The sequence below is a fragment of the Mastigoproctus giganteus genome, chromosome 10, assembly GCF_048544385.1.
Source record: "Mastigoproctus giganteus isolate SK-2022 chromosome 10, ASM4854438v1, whole genome shotgun sequence".
In the NCBI taxonomy this organism is placed as follows: Eukaryota; Metazoa; Arthropoda; class Arachnida; order Uropygi; family Thelyphonidae; genus Mastigoproctus; species Mastigoproctus giganteus.
Genome location: NC_143584.1, coordinates 52,079,974 through 52,102,149, shown reverse-complemented (window position 1 = coordinate 52,102,149; position 22,176 = coordinate 52,079,974). Strand labels below are relative to the sequence as shown.

General features: G+C 37.0%; 1 protein-coding gene across 2 annotated transcripts in view; it reads right to left on the bottom strand.

The window, feature by feature from the left end:
* The window catches only part of LOC150079033 (twitchin-like), a 2,795,346-nt gene that overhangs the window by 1,775,989 nt on the left and 997,181 nt on the right, over nucleotides 1–22,176 (bottom strand). For both annotated transcript variants that reach the window (XM_090382361.1, XM_090382360.1), the window contains 2 exons: nucleotides 9,482–9,784; nucleotides 2,559–2,683 (listed from right to left, as the gene is read on the bottom strand). In XM_090382361.1, coding sequence (XP_090238487.1) covers nucleotides 2,559–2,683; nucleotides 9,482–9,784 — 428 coding nt within the window. The remainder of the gene's footprint in view (nucleotides 1–2,558; nucleotides 2,684–9,481; nucleotides 9,785–22,176) is intronic.

Here is a 22,176-nt window from a genome sequence, read left to right as displayed (position 1 = left end):
TTGCCTTTATTGGATGATTGTAGAAAACAATCATCTAATAAATCCGCATTTGTGAGTGACCAACCCACAAATTCCAGTCAATATCTGGGAAATTAAAATTCCCCATTATAAGACTCTCTGATTTACTGGCCCACTCTATTTCCCTGTACAGTTTCTTATTATATTCATCAGAGTCATTAGGCCTATAACACACTCCTACTCTCAATTTTGATCTTCCAATGCTTATGTCACACCAAACTAACTCGACACTGCACTGTCCAGTGATGTCAACTGGCTTCACTTCCTTGGATTTTATGTGTTTCTTAACTAATAGCATAACCCCTCCTCTCTTCCTATCCTGTCTATCCTTCCAGTACACATTGTAGTCTCCAAATTCCAGTTCTGCATTCCTTATATCTGTGTGACACCACATCTCTGATATCCAAACAATGTCTGCCTTTGATGTCTTGACTAGCACTTCAAGCTCATAGAATTTAATATCTATACTCCTAGCAATGGTGTACATGCAACTATTCATGCACCTGTTCCTATTGTTAACTCTCCTAATAATAGGAACAGGTGCATATTGTTAACTCTCCTAACACAACCGATGTGTTTACTTGTACCGCAGTGACTCCCAGCAGTCTCTGAAATACCCTGCATCTTGTTTTCCAAGCTTATAATTCCTATTGTTTTGTGGTTTTAATAAAAAAAATGGGGTTGGGGACCAACAAGATGTGAAAATGTTAAACACTGGATTAGAGACTCTTCTTACAGTGTGATGTCAGCAGTTTAAGAGTCAAATTTGTACTCAATTTCAATAATGACTCCTAATTTTTTTTGCTTTCAAATGTGGTGCTGTAGATAATTTTGCATGTCATAGAGTGATCACTAGAGGTCTCTAGTTTCAGCATACTGAGTGGCACTGTGATCTGTCTCATGAATGCAGCAAATTCAAAATGGTGGATGTTATAGATATAATTATCAAGCAAAGACTGGTGAGTGAATTTCTTACCAAGTAAGAAGCCATGCATATGAAATCCATACACATCTTAAAAATGTTTATTGTGACAACACTGTAGCTGTGATAAGACGTTGGGTAAGACACTTTAAGAGCAGGGAAAGTGACATTGTTGAAAAGCCCTGAAGTGGCTAGACAGTAGCATCAATGACAACAGATAACAAGAGCTGGATGGACATGCTGATCAAAGAGAACTGCTGCATCACAACACACAAATTGTGCAATGCAGTAGGCATAGGGAAACCTGTTGTGATAACCATCATAAAGGAATTAGGCTACAACAAGGTTTGCATCTGGTGGGTCCCAAAAATGCTGACACATGAGCATAAAGAAACCTGGAAAGTCATCCGTATGGAACTTCTCCAGCACTACGAGAGTGAAGGAGAGGTTTTCTTTCAGGCATAATCACAGATGATGAAACTTTCTTCCACCATAATGACCCTGAAATGAAGAAACAGTTGATGGAGTGGCACCATCAAAATTAATCACGCAAGCAGCTCAACAGACAGCCTTCTGTCGATAAAGTCAGGGCAACAATGTTTTGGGACAAAGATGGAGAATTGCCTGTGGACTTCTTGAAGCATGGCACCACAATCAGCTCAGATCGACATGTGGAAACATTGACAGTATGCGTCCACAGAGTTCGACTGGACAAAAAGCTCAATGAGGTTCTTCTTCTCCATGACAAGGCACAACCCTACACCAGTCTGCACATGATGGAGGCCATTGCAAAACTGGGGTGCACTGTTCTTCCTCACTCCTCTCATAGCCCAGATTTTGCACCTTCTGACTATTACCCCTTTGGCCTGTGAAGGGGTGATAGTGGGTGCCAATCTGTGGCACCCATTTTGCAGGCGATGACCAGCTCTAGCACAGAGTTCGGGAAGCCCTCCAGAGCAAGAGTAAGGACTTTTACAGGATTGGAATACAGCATCTGACTCAGAGATGGCAGAAGTGCATAGAAAATTATGGTGACTTTGTGGAAAAATAATAATGTGTTTATTATTGATTGAGGATTAATTCATATTCAAGGCATAGTTGTAGGAATTAAATTTTCTGAGGGAAAAAATAGGAGGCATTACTTTCGCACCACTTCATTTTTTCATGAAGTGGATAATATTGATAATATTCATTTTTGATGAATATTACCCATGAAGAAAACATCTCATTTCAAGACATGATTAAAGCCAGTATAATCCTCAATGAAACATGGTTTGTGTGGCTAATGTTTATCATTAACTACTCTCAAGCACAGATGACAGCTACAGATGTTGAGAGTGAGAGACTAATTTTACAAGTTTACATAATGTGCAGGTTTAAAGAATAATAAGCACATACACATTAGTAAGTTTGATGGACACAAGAAGTTATTCTGCTTTGAGAACCTAGAAACAAGTTTCCCATGTTCAGAGATAACAGCAGATGAAGAACAGACTTATGAAGTTATTTTTAGATTACCAGATTTTCTTTAATTAAATAATCAAAAAATGTCAGATTTTCCAAAGCCATATTTCTAATTTAGGTTGTACTATATTATTTTTTAAATTCAAAACAATACCTTATCTTTCAATTTCCAAGTGACTTTTGGTGGCGGTTCTCCTCTGATATTCACATCAAGTCTAACTGCTTTTCCTTTTTTAACAGTAATGGTATCCAAATTTGTTCGATCAATATATGGTTTTACTACAGGAAAAATAAATAAATAATGTTCATACATGGACACATTAGAGATAAGGCATAATTTAAAAACACTTACAAATACAGTAAATGTCTATAGATATCATTACACGCCAATGTTGAAAAAAACTGGATAATCTAAATCCATGTTCAATGTTTTATAATTATAGTAGAAATGCGAAACCATGACTGACTTTTTTTGGTAAGTTTGTGCAAATTGTAAACTGACAATCCATTCAGGCAGAGGTTAAGGACAAAGCTATAAAAACAATACTGGCAATCTGATTTTTTACTACATGCTCACTGGTCTGAAGCAAATTCACTGTAACTTTGCTTCCAAATGCTTCACATCACACAGATTCTATGCTGGCAGGTAAGAAAGCTTTTATTATGTTTTTCAGGATGTTTATGATAAGAAGTACAATCCCCCAACCTCTTCTATCATGCCTAACCTTCCTATATACATTATTCATGTGACAGTGAAACTCATAATCCCTTATTTCAGAGTGATACCACATTCCTATGTGCCGCCAGTAAGCAAAATAAAATTTGCTGCCCTAAATATTAAATACTGATAAGCATTAACCAATCATAAAACAATATCAAATGAAATCCAGGAGTTCAAATCCACTCATATTATTGCCAACATTCCTGACATTACCATGTACACAGTTACTTTCTAGTATATATATATACTACTATCCTGAGAACCCCTTGAAGTTATTTAAGCTTTTTTCCCTAGCATTAGCTTCCCATTAGTTTAAAGCATTGCTACCCTTGGCATATCTTGCCAATATTGGTTTTTATTACCAGAAAGAAACTATAAGAAAACAAAGATATAAGATCATCTGTAATACTAACACAGAAAGCTTTAGGCTGATTACAAGAAAAGGCTGAATACAAGAAATCAATGACTAAGAAAGATGAGGACAAAGAGCTTTTCATGTATGTGAATAAATATATGAAAAGCTCCTTGTTCTTATTCATTACAAGAAGAAAAGAAATGAATCACAACATACCATTATATGTAAGATATGGAAAAGCTTTTCCATATCTTACATATAATGGTATGTAAGATATGGAAAGTTCTGTTACATCATCATCTGGAGAATCCAGCTGATGATGTAGCAGAACTGAGATGTGGCATATTGAATGGTACTTTGCACTGATCTTTAGAGAAGGAAGATCATTATGACATGAACAAACTATATGAGTATAGGTAAGCAGTATGGAATTAGTGATAATTAAATTACAAATATAGCTTGCCAGAAAAATTTTGAGCTTAAAGAAAGCAGCCACAAATACATACGTTGCCTAGAGTTCATAGTATACACCAACTCCAGACATATATCTAGTAATTGTGAGGGAGGTGGAGGAAGAAAGGTATTGAACCATTATGGTTAATTTATGAGGAAATCATTGGATTCAGGGTGAATTTCATTGGATTTTCAGTGTGTGGTGGGGGGGAAGAGAGAGCTATCTCCAATGAAAAAGGAAATAGAGAAACATGTTAATTATGTAAAAAAAGTGATCGTTGGATCTCACTCAGGTTGGGAGGGTCAGAACGAGTCTGCAAGTTACTCTGGTTTCCTGGGGTTAGCAATTAATTCCAAACAGTTAGAGTGAGTGTTCACTTTGTGAGATGCTCCTTGAGTAAAGTGTTCACCTTGTGTGAGATGCTCCTTGAGTAAGTGTTTACCTTGTGTGAGATGCTCCTTGGGTAAGTGTTCACCTTGTGTGAGATCCCACTTCAACAAACCAGCATCAGCAATATTCTGCTACTGCAATAGTCAGGACTGAAAATGTCCCCCTCCAGGAAGCCTGGTGTTAGCAAGGATCAGGATCCTACCTTGTCAGATTTTGAGGGCCAGTAGTGGTAGGGCTGCTTCCGTAGCCAGGTGGGAAGGAGCAGCAGTGCGTAGCACACGCTTCTTGATTAGACCAAGGTTCGAGCCCGTCCCCACCATATATGGAGGATGTGGAAAAGTCAGGGAATGACCACTGCATATTCCCGGAGCAATATGGTTAGTTGCTAATGCTCCTAAAAACCAAATAACAAACAAACAAACAAACAGTAGTGGTAGGATACAAGTTTCATACCAATGAATTACCCCAGGGGCTCACATCTGATGAGTATAGGCTTGGCACACCCACGGTCCTGAGCTGGATATTATCATTCTTCTCTTTCTTGGTGATTCCCTTCTACTTCTGACACACACACACACACACACTCTCTCTCTCTCTCTCAGGGTAATTCAGAAATTTTTTTTGGGCTGGTGCAGCATAAGCCTCAGGCTTCCTTGCACCATATGGCTAATAATAATAATAAAATGTCCAGCATCAATATCCTGTAAATGACCAAGTCCAGGATTTGCAAAAAAGTTTAGTTCAGGGGTTAGAACAAGCAGAGATCGCTTGTTGCACTAGGATTCCCGAAGTGGCTCCAAGTTGGATTGATGCAATGTGCAGTCTGAACTCTGCAGTGAATATGTAGGTATCACTGGAATATATAAGAAGACTGGACTTGACAGGCAAGTGGTCCAAAAGAGAAAGAGCTAGGCTATAATGGCACATGGCTGTTTGTTTGTTTGTTATTTGGTTTTTAGGAGCATTAGCAACTAAGGCCATATTGCTCCGGGGATATGGGGTGGTCATTCCCTGACCTTTCCGCATCCTCCGTATTTGGTGGTCACGGGCTCGAACCCCGGGTCTAATCAAGAAGTGTGTGCTACACACTGCTGCTCCTGCCCACCTGGCTACAGAGGCGCCATGGCACATGTCATCAAGTGGTAACTTAGTATCATACCTCAATGAAGGGTAGCAGTATGAAACTGGTGAAAGAGAACTCCATAAACGTACAGTGTTCCTGCACCAGGTTTCGTAGAGCAGATCTGAACAGCCAATGCCCTGCCCTCTAGTGCCACAGGCCCTGGGATGGAATAAGTGATATGGTTAGATTTACTTTGTGGTACTGTCACTTGGAGGGTTTGGAGGATACACTACTTAGTTACACCTTGTGATTCTGCTCCTTGGATGATTTAGGCCCAGCAGACTGTAATGAAATCTTCCATTGAGCCCACCATGCAATGCAGGGCCAACTGTATGCTTCTCCAAAGAAGATGGGGATAGCAATATTGGAGTTTAATTTACCTGCCTCATTTAGGCTAACAAATGAGGAAATTATAACTGGTGATCAGACTCTGTCGTATAAGGTGAGCAATAAACAAACTGCTTCAGGAGATTAGTGTTGGTATGAAAAACCAGTCACCAGTATTAGCATTAGCTACATGGTGTAAGGAAGTTCTAAAATTTTGTTTTTAGAGCTCCCTTTAAAAAAACAATAAATAAATAACAAAAATAACAGTAATTACTTAAAAATCAAAATAAAAATGGATAAAAATAAAATAAAATAAAACAAGTTACTTATTATAGTCCCCATTAGGGTACCTTTCCAGCTGACCTTTGAATTTCCAAGCCTCAAAAACCCATGGATGTAACTTATTCCAGTAATTAACAACTCACTGGCTAAAAGAAAACTTCCTGCAATCCATGCTCCATCTCTACCCATAATTCAGGTTTATGGCCCCTAGTTATGGAATCGTTTATGAAAGTTAAAATTCCACCCTCATTCGTTTTACTCTCACATCATATGGCCTTAATACACCTCAATCAAGTCTGCTCTAAGTTCCCAAGCTCTGATTTCCAAGTGTCTAGATTAAGTTATTTCCATGAATAGTTAAGGCCAGGGCTGGCTTCAGGGGCGATCAAGCGGTGTGGCTATGCAGGGTGTCAAAATTCAAGGGGTGCAAAATGCTCATAAATTCACTGATTTGCTGTAAATCTCAAGTCATGATTTTCTGAAAGGTGCAATGTGAAGTCAATCTTATCCGATTCAAGCAATTCAGAAGAGTTCGGATTTCAGTTATTGTGCATTCAAATGAATAAACAGGCCACTCAACTCACCGTAAACGGGCCCAGGGCCATGGCTTTCAGTTAATAGTAAAAATATAATGCAAAAACTTAATAGGAAGTTGGAGAGGATGCACCAAAAAATCTCACACAGGGCACTGATAGACCTGGGGCCAGTTCATGTTAAGGCTGGCAGCTGGATCAGTACCTATATGGGGGGAGAGAGAGAGAGAGAGAGAGAGAGAGAGAGAGAGAGAGAGAGAGAGAGAGAGAGAGAGAGAGCACATAGCCTTTTTGGGTTTTTTTTGGCTGCTGTAGCAAAATCCTAGCTGTTCCTTGTACCATCAGACTTCTCTACAAAAATAAAAGAGTTGTGTCATTAGGAGAGTGGGATGCACAATAACCTGGCCTTTGGGCAATCATTGCAAGCAATTTATGTAAGTTTTTCTTTTATCTAACTAAGTAATGTACTGTTTATAATGCACTGTGTTAGTAGGTTGTCAGACTGAACTACTGCAGTCTCAAATAGTGCTACCTCCTCACAAAAACAGAAGGTAGGAAAGTCTCTATGTAGCACATATAATATCACAGTCAAAGATATTGCGATGTACTGTACCATCATGATGGATGGATTCTTTCCTATGTGTATTAGTGATTATTCCATCTCAAGGTCATGTCGTTGTCCCACTTTCTTCAGCAGTCAGTACTTGGCACTTGTCCTCATTCCATGTACAAATCTGAAAGGTCAACCTTTTCTTCCAAAATGCCAAGAGCCTCCAGAATAAGATACACACTCTTCTGGATGTGCTTACCACTGATGCCTACAGTTTTACTGCAAAGTTGCTAAGACATGGCTTACACCTGAAAATGACTTGGACACTCTTGCTGTCATCAATTTTAACTTTTATTTTTGTGCAACATCTCATAAAAATTAAGAGGTGGTGGCATATTTCTGTTTGCCTCCATGGCTTATCCTACTATCTCCTGCCATTAATATCAGCCTTTTGAAGCTAGTTGTCCGTGTCCACATTCGTGGCATCCCCATCCTTGTTTTTGGAGTGCATTGCACTCCTTCGATGTCTATTAGTCAGTTTGAAAATCTCAGCTCCTGGTAAATCTCTATCACTAAATCACCAGTATTGTAATTTGTGCTGGTGAATTTAACTTTTGTGATACACTTTCCACCAATATTGCCACTTGCTTCCTTGCCAGTTTCTAATTCTCAACTGTATGGAAGCCACTTCCCCATCTATTATGAGTGTTGCCCGATTAGACCACTTTCCCCAACAAGCCACAATCACAATATCTGGCCATTTTAAGACCACCAGACCTTCACCTAAGTCTCTAGGGAAGATAATTTTATCACCACTTTTCCTGAACCAAAGTTCCTGTTCACACCTTTTTTTTTTCCTGGTCAGTCTACCTTCATAGTACTCTCCTTGATGCTTGCTTTTGGTTGTCTCACTAGCTTTTTTTCATTTCCTGACAATGTCTAGGTGGTGCTGGTTTCCTTGCAAAATAAATCATGGCAAAAATCCAACTTATTGATCCTTTTTTGGAACAAGCAGAAGGCACTTCATAAGTTTCGAAGGTGCCCACTCATAGGTCATATGCTGTTTCTCAGCTCACCATTCCCTCTTTAATATTGCTAAGGAAACAGACCTAGCTGAATTTATCAATGCTCAATCTCAAAAATGAAAGAGGATATTTTTACAAAAATTTACATCTATCACTCAAGACTACCAGCTCTAGACCTGGGAAGATTTATGTTACCAGATTTTGCCTTTTCTCATCCATCAATACAATGCCCATGTTCATGGACTCTTCATGTTGTGACATGCTGTCTGAAATCTTAATTTCATTTTCCAATGTAAAGTGGCTAATCAACTCCCTTCCAAACTTCTCTGCAATAGGGCCAGATGGTATCTCCAGCTATTGCCTCAAAATTGGCAACTTTTTCTTTCTAGTCATCTTGGCAAATCTTTGCAGCCAAACTCTCACTCAACCTTACATATCTCCATGCTGGAAATGCTACAGAGTAAATCCTGTAATGCAGATCACCAAGCATGCAAACCTCAGGAGCCAAACAACTTCAGACCTATTCTTATTTGCTTTCCTTTACTAATTAAGCTTTTGGACAAAATTCTCTTGAAACCACTTTATAGAAAAATGTTTGCTTCTAGACTAGCATAAATGTCATCTCAGCATGTTCAAATAAAACATGTCTTCTTCAACTCATTTCCATGATTTATGCAACTTGGCAGAAAAAGGAAAAATTGGCACTGCTTGTTCTTTGATATTACTGCTGCTTTCAACTCAGTTGCTGTTGGTCCCCTGATGTCTCTGCTCCATAACTATGACTGTATCTCAGGACTCCTGCTGAAAATGGTTCAACAGTTACTTTATGGTGGGTTTTTTTTTTTTTTTTTTTTTAGAAGTTTACAATATTTATTTAGAAGCTATATATAATCAGTGGGCCATAAGTTTGACATCTCTTTCCCAAAATGGATTTAGTATGCATGCAGAATTACAATGTATGTATAATAAAACAAGAAGGAGGACAGCGTAATAATTACAAATGATTGTCCACTTTGTCAAAGGAATTTATTTATTTACTATTTTATACCCTGAATCAACCAGCAAGCAAAAAACAAATTTTAGTGCTAGAAGGATGTAAACCACCACCAGTTTTGTACTGACTTTTAATAGACAAGGTTTTATTCATGAGAATGTCTGAAACAGATTTACAGGATTCTTAAGGTGGGAACAGTTTCTAATTTTTTGAAAAATGTTTCTTGATTTTATAAATGCAGAATTCAGGGAAATCAGATATACAGTAACTTAAAAGAAAGATGGTGTTTACTTATGATAAATATCAAAAAACAATCTACTTACATCTTCTGTGTTTAACAATATGAGTTTTGGTAGCATCACTTGGTTCACTGGGACCTGCCTTGTTGACAGCAATAACACGAAATTGAACTTCTTGCCTTTCTTTCAATTCAGTGACTTTACCTTCCAGTTTGTCTCCTGGTACTTCTATTGCCTTTTCCCAATTTAAATTGAATTTATCTTTCTTTTCTATAATGTACTTTGATATTGGAGCACCTCCATCAGATTTTGGTGCCTCCCATTTTAAATCCACGCTAGTATTATCATAATCCACTATAGTAGGTGTTCCAGGCTTACTAGGTTCATCTGTGATTATTTAAATATCATAAATTAGCATATAAATAACAAAATATAAAAAATTTATTTCTATAAAAAATTAAAGTGCTGTTTTAATTGATAATAAAATTTGTAAATTCTTGCACATAAAAAAAAACAGAAAGGAAAAGCAAATTTCATTTTTTTCCCCTTTTATTTGCTTTTTTCATTAACTGGGATTCAAAAGGCTACTTCATTTAAAGAGGTTTAGATTAGGTGCATGAATTGAAAAAAAAAACTGCTGATTTTTTCCCTCTCTTATAAACAATGTTGTAAATCTAATGTTCTTCTCCACTATTCTAAATAAGCTCCAATGGAGAAGAACATTACTTTCCCTGCCTACTAATGAGATTCCAGTCAGAGTGGAAACCTGTGTCTGGGCTTTACACTTTAAATAAAAAGCAATATACTTCTCCACTGAAGCAGTGCTTTTTATTTAGAGTAGTACAATATCAACATAACTTGTGGCAAAGTGCCTCCGCAATAAGATTGATGCACTAAGTATAAAATCCAGTTTGCTATTCACTAAATGAGGCTAGACCCGATATGTACAATAAATTTTTATAGTTTTCATAGCTTGAGGCTTTTCCCCTTAATTAATCATGCCTACTTCACTTACTGTACCGTCCTGTCTCATATCTCACATATTGTGGATATATCTTGTAACTAAGTTGTTCAGGGCTGCATAATGCCTGCCTGCCCATTGATAAGATACATCTGAGTTAAAACAGGAGTCTGGGTTAGACTTGTCAACTGTGAGACAAGTTGAAGTTCTGAGTTAGACCACATGAACTTCAAAAGAGTTGAAAACTGGGTCTGGATAGTGGAAAACACTTTAAATAAAAAGTAATATACTTCTCCAGCAGATTGCTGCAATACCAAAGCAACTCATGGGAAAATGCCAGCACGATATAAGGTCAAAGCACTAAGTAGCAAAACCAGTTTGCACCTTCTATGTACTGTTGTTATTATTTTTAGGAGCATTAGCAACTAAGGCCATATTGCTCCGGGCATATGCGGTGGTCATTCCCTGACCTTTCCGCATCCTCCATATTAGGTGGTCATGGGCTCAAACCCCAGTTTAATAAAGAAGCGTGTGCTACGCACTGCTGTTCCTGTCCACCTGTCTATGGAGGCGCCTCTATGTACTGAGTGAGAGAGAGAGAGAGAGAGAGAGACTATGCCTGATGCACAATGATATTTTATAGTTTTGTAATTTGAGGCTCCCTTTATCCAAAACTTAATTACTACAAATGTTGTTATTTGTATTAAAGGAATAGTTTTAAGAATCTTATTTATGCAACTTTGCTTATTTCTGTAACACTCTAAATATATAGAAAGTGATACATTGGTCAGCCATTGTCATGAATAATATTCTGATATCACAGAAGAGTTTAAAAGTAATGAGAATTTCTAAGTAGGAATGGAATTAGTACAATTCTTGAATTTTTTTTGTGTGAGTCTGTGGTTTCTAATTATTGCAGTGTTTCATAAATTTTACAAAATATAAACTCCCACCTAAAAGTTTGGAATAATTTATTTATTTATTTTTTTTTTTCAAAATTTTTATTAAAATTGGACCAACTTGTTTACCAATCTTTATTAAAATATTTTCTATTATGTATAAAAATCAAAAAACTTGAATAATATTTAAGAAATATTTTAAAAAAATTCTGGAATATTTAAAAATATTGCTACGATTCCAAACTTTTCGACAGGAGAGTATGTGTGTAAGTAGTAAAATAAGGCTGTATAAAAGTGATAACAAACAAGAGTATCTATGGCATGTGCATGTGACCACATACACACATGGGCACAAAAAAAAGGTTGTATGATACACATCAGTGTTTTTATTAGAAATCGAGGGTCAACCAGCAAAACTGTGAGGAAGGGAATACTTTTTTTTCATTATTTTTTTGAAAAGAGCTATGAGAATAACAGGTTTAATATAGAAAAAAAAAAAACATTTATCTTATAATGGGGGATTTTAATTTCCCAGATATTGACTGGAATTTGTGGGTTGGTCACTCACACACCAGCAAGGCTTTTGTAGATTTATTGGATGATTGTTTTCTACAGCAGCATGTTCAGGAGGCAACTAGAGGGAGTAATACTCTTGATCTGATTATCAGTAGTGATTCTTCGTGCATTAAGAATCTGCAGATAAAGGAACCACTAGGTGGCAGTGATCACAGGGTGCTGAAGTGGGATTTACTCAAAGAGGTAACTACCATCAGGGGTAAAGGGAACGGTTTTTGCTTTTGTAATGGTGACTACGATGGTCTGAGACAGTATTTAAATTCTATACGGTGGAACCAACTGATGATGCTACCAAGAGCAAATTCAAAATGGGAAGCATTCAAAGAATTAATCTTGGAAGCTACTAGACTTTTCATACCAACAAAGAAATATTGTTCAAGATTTAGGCCTAAATGGATGTCAGATGAACTAATTAGACATGTGACAGATAAGAAAAATGCATGGGATACATATAAATTAACATGTGACACAGAAGCCTATGATAGATATAAGCTGGTCTGTAACAAAGTTACAAAGGAGGTCAGGCATGAGAAGGCAGATTATGAGAAATCTTTGGAAAAAGATGCAAAGAAAAACAGCAAAGAGTTCTTTACTTATGTAAACTCTAGAAGGAAGGGGATGAATCAGATTGGTCCACTTGATATCAATGGATTCAACTGTTGATGATCCTGCTCAGGTAGCTAACAAACTAAATGAGTATTTTTTAGTTTGTTAGCTACCTGAGCAGAATAACTCCTCATTCACACATGAGGAGTTATTCAGGGAGGGGAATGCCAGAGGTGTATTCAACTCTGGTAGTAAACTAGATAATCTTGTAATAACTGAGAGTAAAGTGGAGGAGAAATTGTTGAAGATAAACATAAGAAAGGCATCTGAGGTGGATGAAATCTATCCAGTTATATTAAAGGAGGCGGCAAAGGAACTAAGCAAACCCTTAGCCATAATTATGAGAGCTCCCCTGGACTCAAGGGAGGTACCCATGGACTGGAGATATGCAAATGTGACCCCAATCCACAAAGGAGGATCAAAGAGAAACACAGGTAATTACAGACCTGTTAGTTTAACTTCTGTTCCAGGGAAATTAATGGAGGCACTGGTTAAAGAAGCATTGCAGGATCATCTAGACAAGACTTCAGCTATAGCTCGGACACAGCATGGGTTTGTTAAGGGGACGTCTTGCCTGACCAATTTGATTGGATACTATGATCCAGTCACAAAGGAACTGGATGCAAAGAATAACTTTGATATCATATATTTGGATCTTAGAAAAGCCTTTGATACTGTTGCACATGGAAGACTGCTGCACAAATTGGAGCAGTGTGGCATTGAAGGCAAATTGCTGCCATGGATAAAGGGATGGTTGAGTGGGAGAAGACAGAGAGTGGTAATCAATGGACACTGCTCTTCGTGGACTAATATTATTAGCGGATTCCCTCAGGGTTCAGTGTTGGGTCCATTGTTGTTTTCTGTATTTATAAATGATATTGATGATGGTATATCAGGCTTAATGTCCAAGTTTGCAGACGATAGAAAGGTTGGCAGGGTTGTTAATGACACTAATGACAGTACACTGCTGCAACAGGATCTAGAAAAGTTTAGCAGATGGGCTGAGAGGTGGCAAATGAAGTTTAACATTGACAAATGTAAAGTACTACATATGGGAAGCATTAATCCCAGAGTAACGTATCAACTCTGTGGTACCATACTGACAGTGGTAGAGAATGAAAAGGATCTGGAGGTAATTGTGCAGGCAGATATGAAATTTTCTGACCAGTGCAGACGGTCTACATGAGTAGCTCATGGTGTCTTGTCAATGATATACAGGAATTTTTCATTCTGGAAGAAGGAGGTGATTATCCCCTTGTATAAGGCAATGGTCAGGCCACACCTTGAGTACTGTATGCAGATCTGGAGGCCTTATTTTAAGAAGGAAGTTGGAAGGATGTAGAGCTGTTGGAATGAGTACAGAGAAGGGCAACAAGATTAGTGAATGGAACAAAGGTTTGCTCTTAGAAGAAAGGCTTAAGTTTTGCAAATAACAGTGTCTGAAGACTAGGCACCTGCGAGGTGATCTGATTGAAGTGTATAAAGCCTTGAATGGTTTGAGCATGCTCAACGCTGATGGGATTCTTCCTCTTGCTCAGAATAATCACCTGAGAGGGCATAAATTCAAATTGAGCAAAGACGGTTGTAGGATGGATGTGCGGAAGTTTGCCTTTATCCAGTGGGTGGTTGACTGCTGGAACAAACTTCCGTCTGTCGTTGTAGAAGTTGATATCTTTAATACATTCAAGGCAGAACTAGACAAACATTTGAAGTGAGTGGATGGGTGAAATAAGGGTGGTTTTTTTATTTTTTTTTTTTTTTTGGGCTGATGCTATATAAGTTTGCTTTCTTGCATCATGTGCCTTTGTTAATGCTAATGCTAATAGTCCAGATTAACAAGCAAAAGATATCCCTAAAAGACAAAAAAACTTAGAACACAAATAAATGGAAAATTTTATGATATAGTTAGTGCTGATGGAAATGAATAAATAAAATAAAAAAAAAAAGAATCACTGTAGGACCTTTATTTAAAAGAATAATACATTTATCCGTCTATCGATGGATAAATGTATTGTCTTTTGTCTTTTTATACATTTATCTGGTGACGCCGGCATTGCGCAACAATGCCACTTCATTGTTGCTGTGAATACCACTTAAATAAAAAAAGACCTTCCATTCAAGATGATCTTATCTATAGAAATGGGTATTAAGACTCTGAACTGTCTGAGCTGATCTATGTTGCTAACCTTTTTCCTTTTTACTTTTCATGAGCCACAGTTACAGTTACATGAATGAGTAATGAGAAGCTACATTCTTACTATATTAACTTTCTCTCCTTCACAAAGTTGAGCATTCTTTGTTTTGCTATTTTTTTCCTATATATCATGAATTTAGTTAAAAACACACACACACACACACACACACACACACACACACACACACACACACACACACACACACACACACACACACAGCTTTCCTTATTTCTGTTTCCTTTTAAAAATTTACTGATTCCTCCTATTTTCTCTACTGGAGAAAATTGGAGGCTAATTTACAGGTTAATAATATTCCATGTTATTAGATGTATTTTGATTTTGGAAAATGTAAGTTTTTTTTATTATTTCCATTCCTGTTTTACTTATTCTATTTGATCCTCTGTCGCATCAACTGTAAATTGCACACTTGTTCTCAATGGTATTTTTTTTCATGAGTATTTAACCTTAATTATTTACTCTAAATTCTTCTTATTATTTACTTGCATAACATTTACATAAGAAACAGAGGGACTATAGGTTGCCATCTTTTCCTGCAATTTTGGTGGTTGACTTGATAACAATACTGAACTTGTGAATTACAACTGTGTGTGTCTGTGTGTGTGTGTGCGTGGGCGCGCACGCACTGTATATTCGCTTTATTCCTTACCACTTTTATATAGGTTTATTTTACACCTTATTTATATACTGTATATATATATATATATATTTATTATTATTGTGGAGTTTATTTGCTTTTAAGTGGAACTAGTCTATAAAATTCCTCCCTCTTTCACACTTTCTTTCTTCTTTCTTCACACTCCTTATTCTTCTATTCCATACATATATATAGTTATACAATAAGCAATATAGACACAATAACAAAGAAGGGGGGAAAAGGAGCAAAGAAATGAATAAATAAATGAGGACAGAATTTATTATATTTATTTGTAACATATAATGCAAAATATTAAATTTATTATTGTATTATATATATCTAAATTTAGTATATTTATTCTACATAAGGCAAAATATTAAATATAAGGCAGAAATACCAAAAGTTATAAGCCAATAAATAATAAATTTAGACTGGAACCACCTGACCATGCTGAGGCCAAAAAAAATGGAATATCACAAATATGATAGGATAAACCAACCACAAAAGAGAAATATACAGAAATAGATACAGGACAAACAAACCAAGAAACAAATAATAAATATATATATATTTGAATAATGACATTAAAAAATAAAATAAAATAAATAAGAAAATAAATATAAAGCTATCATTAGAGGCAGCAAAATACACATCCTCCACATGATGCCCATTACATAACCGATAATAAATATAAAATTAAAATCAAATTAAACCATATGTCAGTAGCATGGCAAAACTGTAGAGCAAAAATTTAACATAAAAATAAAAAATAATGCCAGCAGCATGGCAAGACAAGAGCGAAAATAACCAAAATTAAACATAACGATAAACCGAGGAGAGGGATAACAAGAGTAAATATTGCAGCAGAAACTCTATAAGATAATTTAGAACATCTAAATATAAGGATAATAAAATACATTAAATTTTGAAAGCAAATTAAATAGAAATTTAATGGCGTCCCCTCCGACGGGCACCAGGTCCAAATTTATGTGAAATATCACTAACAGAGAGGTAAACCACTACAATAAAATAAAACAAAAATAAACCAAAAATAGACTGACCTTTATGCCCCCATTTCAACAGAGGACCACAAGACCAATAATGATCAGAGAATCGCTGCATTTCGATCGCTAGACAAATCGCCGCAAAAGGCGAGTCAATCGAAAGATCAGTCTGCCACCTGATCCCCAGATCGAACCGCCAATGCAGAAGACTTGAACAGCAGTGGTCCTGATGCAGCAAAAATTAAAAAATAGAACAGATACGAGATAGAGAATAGAACAGATATGATAGAGAAGAGAACAGAATTGCTAACACTGCACCTGTGCTGCATCCATAGTTCATTACTCGTAATCTGGTTAAGATTACTTTTGTCAGTAATGTGGCTTTGCACTGGAGTGCTCATATCTGTTCTATTCTTTAATTTTCACTGCATCAGGAGCACCGCTGTTCAAGTCTTCTGCATTGGCGGTTCGATCTGGGGATCGGGTGGCGGACTAATCTTTCGATCGACTCGTCTTTGTGGTGATTTGTTGAACGATTGAAATGCAGCGATTCCCTGACCATTATTAGCCTTGTGGTTCTCTGTTGAGATGGGGCATAATGGTCAGTATATTTTTGGTTTATTTTTGTTTTATTTTATTGTAGTGGTTTACATCTTTGTTAGTGATATTTCACATATTTTTGGACCTTGTGCCCGTCACAGGGAGCACCGTTAAATTTCTATTAAATTGGCTTTCAAAATTTAATCTATTTTATTATCCTTACATTTAGATGTTCTAAATTATATTAGAGAGCTTCTGCTGCAATATTTACTCTTGTTACCCCTCGCTTCCCTCCCTGTTGGTTTATCATTATCTATAATTTTGGTTATTTTCACTCTTGTCTTGTGGTGCATCCGTAGTCAGATGGGAAGGAGCAGCAGTGCGTAGCACACGCTTCTTGATTAGACCGGGGTTCGAGCCCGTCACCACCAAATACAGAGGATGCGGGAAGGTCAAGGGAATGACCACCGCATATTCCCGGAGAAATATGGCCTTAGTTGCTAATGCTCCTGAAAACCAAATAACTAAATAACTAACTAACCTTGTCTTGCCATGCTGCTGGCATTATTTTTAATTTTAATTCCTATTCTAATTTATTTCTATGGTTATATTTCAAGTATCATGTAGAGGAATATGCTTTTTGCTGCCTCTGATGTTTGCTGTACCTTTTTATTTTTATTATGAAAGATTCAGTTTTCAATTATTTTAAACGTTATTCAAATATATGAATAATTATATATATGTATATATATATCATACATTATATAGTGTGTCCCCACACACACACACACACACACACACACACACACACACACACACACACACACACACACGCACACACACACACACACACGCACACACACACACACACACACAAGTAAACTCTAGAAGGAAAGGGATGAATCAGATTGGTCCACTGGATATTGATGGTTCAACAGTTGAGGATCCTGCTCAGGTGGCTAACAAACTAAACGAATATTTTGCATCTACATTCACACATGAGGAGGTATTCAGGAAGGGGAATGCCAGAGGTAAAGTAAACACTGGCAGTGACCAGATGATTTTGTAATAACTGAGAGGAAAGTGGAGGAGAAATTGTTGATGATAAACATAAAAAAAAACACCTGGGGTGGATGGGATCTATCCAGAAAGTGGTAATCAATGGACACTGCTTTTCGTGGACTAATGTTATTAGCGGATTCCCTCAGGGTTCAGTGTTGGGTCCATTGTTGTTTTCTGTATTTATAAATTTATTGATGATGGTATATCAGGCTTAATGTCCAAGTTTGCAGATGATACAAAGGTTGGCAGGGTTGTTAAGGACACTACTGATGCTATGCTGCTATAACAGGATCTGGAAAGGTTGAGCAGATGGGCTGAGAGGTGACAAATAAAGTTTAACATTGACAAATGTAAAGTACTACATATGGGAAGCAGCAACCCCAGAGCAACGTATCAACTCTGTGGTACTACACTGACAGTGGTAGAGAATGAGAAGGATCTGGGGTAATTGTGCAGGCAGATATGAAGTTCTTTGAGCAGTGCAGATGGGCTGCAAGAGTAGCTCATGGTGTCTTGTCAATGATATACAAGAATTTTTCTAGAAGGAATAAGGAGGTGATTAATCCCTTGTATAAGGAAATGGTCAGGCCACACCTTGAGTACTGTATACAGGTCTGGAGGCCTCATTTCAAGAAGAATGTAGAGCTGCGGGAATGAGTACAGGGAAGGGCAACAAGATTAGTGAATGGAACAAAGGTTCTCTTACGAAGAAAGGCTTAAATTTTGCAAATTACAGTGTCTGGAGACTAGGCACTGGCGAGGTGATCTGATAGAGGTGTATAAAGCCTTGAATGGTTTGAGCATGCTCAATACCGATGGGATTCTTCCTCTTGCTCAGAATAATCACCTGAGAGGGCATAAATTCAGATTGAGGAAAGACAGATGTAGGATAGATGTGTGGAAATTTGCCTTTACCCAGCAGGTAGTTGGTTGGTGGAACAGACTTCCATCCCTTGTTGTGGAAGTTTATGGCCTAAATAAATTTAAGGCTCAGCTGGACAGGTATTTCGAATGAATGGAGGGGTGAAATGGAAGTGTTTTTTTTTTTTTTTGGCTGATGCTGCATAAGCTTGCTCTCTTGCATCATATGCCTCTACTAATGCTAATACATGAAGTGTTCAATAAATATTTATCACCTTCACCTAGAATTATCTGAGTTGACCCAAAAGAAAGTAGACCAATCTCGGCCACTGATCCTGCCACTGTGACTAAAGTGGAACAGCTAGTTCCACTTTAGTCACAATGGTCACACTAGTACTCATGCATAAATAACCTCTTTCATCTGAGTTATGGATTTGAAACTTTTTTGGCTGGCCATTTCATCCTTTTCCATATAGCTAACTTCTAAGCTGCACATCTGTGGATAAGATCTTTCAGGCCCCTTGAACAGAACTCCTCGTCATTATGAGCAGTAAACTAAGCTTCCACTTTGCTACCTCTTCATTGTAGGGATGGGGAAGAATTTGAAGGGGAGAAGTCAGAAGAAAAAGGTGGATTTGCAGTGATGCAGATTTTCAAAGTCACACCCAATTGCAAAGTCTATTGTGAGGGCAGTATTCTGAGCAGAAGCAATGTTGGCTATTAGGCAAATGGACACCTTTGGATAGCTTCCTGTATCTCTTCAACTTGACGCCTCTCTTAACTTTCCTGGGGGAAGGGGTTCTGTAGTACTCCACGATGACTGTAGGACTCATTGGGATGTCACTGTTGACTTCTCATGCAATGGTACAAACAGATCCAAACAGTGAAAAATAGACCCATGGCTAATGTTCACTTCATCTGCTATAAAATTTATAGTCTTCAATGACTAGCTGTTCCACTTTAGTCACAATGGCAGGATCTGTGGCCGAAATTAGACTACTTTCTTTTGGGTCAACATGTATTACCTGATGGTATAACAGCTGATAATCCACATGTGAAAGTAATTCCACAATATGAGAGATGCCAATGGTGTTTAGAAGTTTAATACTTAATAAAAATTCAGGGCCTCAGACTGTGGTAAAATATACAGGCATATAAGTTAGGCCAAATGCATCATGTCTGAATGCATGACATACCATGAAAATTGACATGAAAAATCATGTTGTTTTGTTTGTTTTTTTGGTTTTTAGGAGCATTAGCAACCATATTGCTCCGGGAATATGCGGTGGTCATTCCCTTGACCTTTCCGCATCCTCCGTATTTGGTGGTGACGGGCTTGAACCCCGGTCTAATCAAGAAGCGTGTGCTACGTACTGCTGCTCCTTCCCACCTGGCTACAGAGGCACCCTGAAAAATCATGTCTTAAAATTAGTAATAAATAAATAAAATAGTAAAACACATGCACTAAAAAAGAAAATATAATTTACGAGGATATTGTTCTTAAAACATATTTTATTTGTAAATATCAGACTTCCATATTTTTTTCTTTAAGTGAATGCATTCAAAGCCATATTTACAACATGACTAAACAGTGGCATTCAAATGCCTTGCAAAATCTGTCAAGAATTGAGGCAATTTATGTCTTTCCACATGCAGTTCCTACAAAGGCAGAAATGCAAGAACAATTGCATTATGATCCAGCTCACAACATTTTTTTCAGCATGCTCCTATATTTATCTAACAAATCATCAGTTCATGGGCAATCATTAGTTCCCAAGAAATAATGATACTCTCATTACCTATGTTGATTTTAGCTCCAGGCAGAAATACCCTAATTCTAGGCCACCTATCCTAAAAATGTTATCCATTCACTAACAACAGAATACTCCGATAAAGCTGGATCCATTTGAATCAGAGCCGGAGGGAAGCAACACCTGGCAGGTCACCAGTTACTTTGAGACCCTGATTATTATGCTTTACTTTTAATTTTTATAATTATTTGCTTGTGCAGATCCACCTAAAAAAAGTTCTCTTCCTAGCTAAATGGATCCAATTTCAGTTGTTCATAAGTTTTATCTGGTCTAGGGACAAGATTCCTCAAAGATTTTTGAAACATTTCCAAATTATAGTTAAGCAGGTTGATTGTGCTGACATTAAAGCTTAAATTTATGTACAAAAGTACATTCTTGTACTTTTGTACATAACTACTTTTGTCTACAACTGTCTTTCCACAATTTGAATTTATGTCTCCTCAGACAATTAATCCGGGCAAGAGGAAGAATCCCATCAGCATTGAGCATGCTCATACCATTCAATGCCTTATACACTTCAATTAGATCACCTCGCAGGTGCCTAGTCTCCAGGTACTGTAATTTGCAAACCTTAAGCCTTTCTTTGAAAGAGCAACCCTTTGTTCCATTAACTAATCTTGTTGCCCTTATCTGTACTTGTTCCAGCAGCTCTACATCCTTCCTAAAATGAGGCTTCCAGACCTGTACTCAGTACTCAAGATGTGGCCTGACCATTGCCTTACACAAGGGGGGGGGGATAATCACCTTCTTATCCCTGCTCACAAAATACCCGTATATCAATGACAAGACCCTATGTCTAGGGCTTACAATACCGGTATTTCGGTATTTTTAATTTATGAAACCGGGATACCGGTATTCCAAAAACAAACGTTTTTCTCAATATATTTTGATGATAATTAGGTGCAATAAAGTAAGGAAAAAAACAAGTACTATAATTACTTGAATTCATGTTTTAAATAAACTTTTATTGCGATAATAAATATTCCGAAAAAAATCATTAAAATACAGTTATTTTAAAAACAAAAAAAATACATATTGTTACTGCAAAGTTTAGTTATGTTTAAGCATCCACACTACCTGTCCGAATAAAGTGAGCTCTTAAGAAACATAAGCAATCAATAGTATGATCATTTAAAATGGATCTAATTTTAGTACATACAATATCTGATTAGCGGCAGAAAATGCCCTTTCGGATTCTATTCTAGTACTGAGATAATCGTAGACGATCTCAGTCCATATTTTCTAGGCTTTGAACTTTTTTAGCAAAAATAGTCAAAAGTATTTCATTAATTTCCGACTAAAGTTCATCTTTTAAAATCTCCAATTTCTTATTTTGCAAAGAATTTGCGGAACACTGATGTTCTGTTCCATGTTGGTCTTCCATGTTTGAATTATGTTCATCATTTTCTGAAGGAGAAAGACATTTTATTCAGCAAAGTATAATTTTCACTATAGTATTTTTACTGAGTCTGGGAGAGAGCAAAGAGGGGGGATAAGGAATAAAGAAGAGGGCAAAGCATGCAGTTAAGGAATTCTTCATATATATATAAATGCAAAGAACAGAAGGACAAATCAGATTGGACCCTTATGTAATGGATGTGGGATAGTA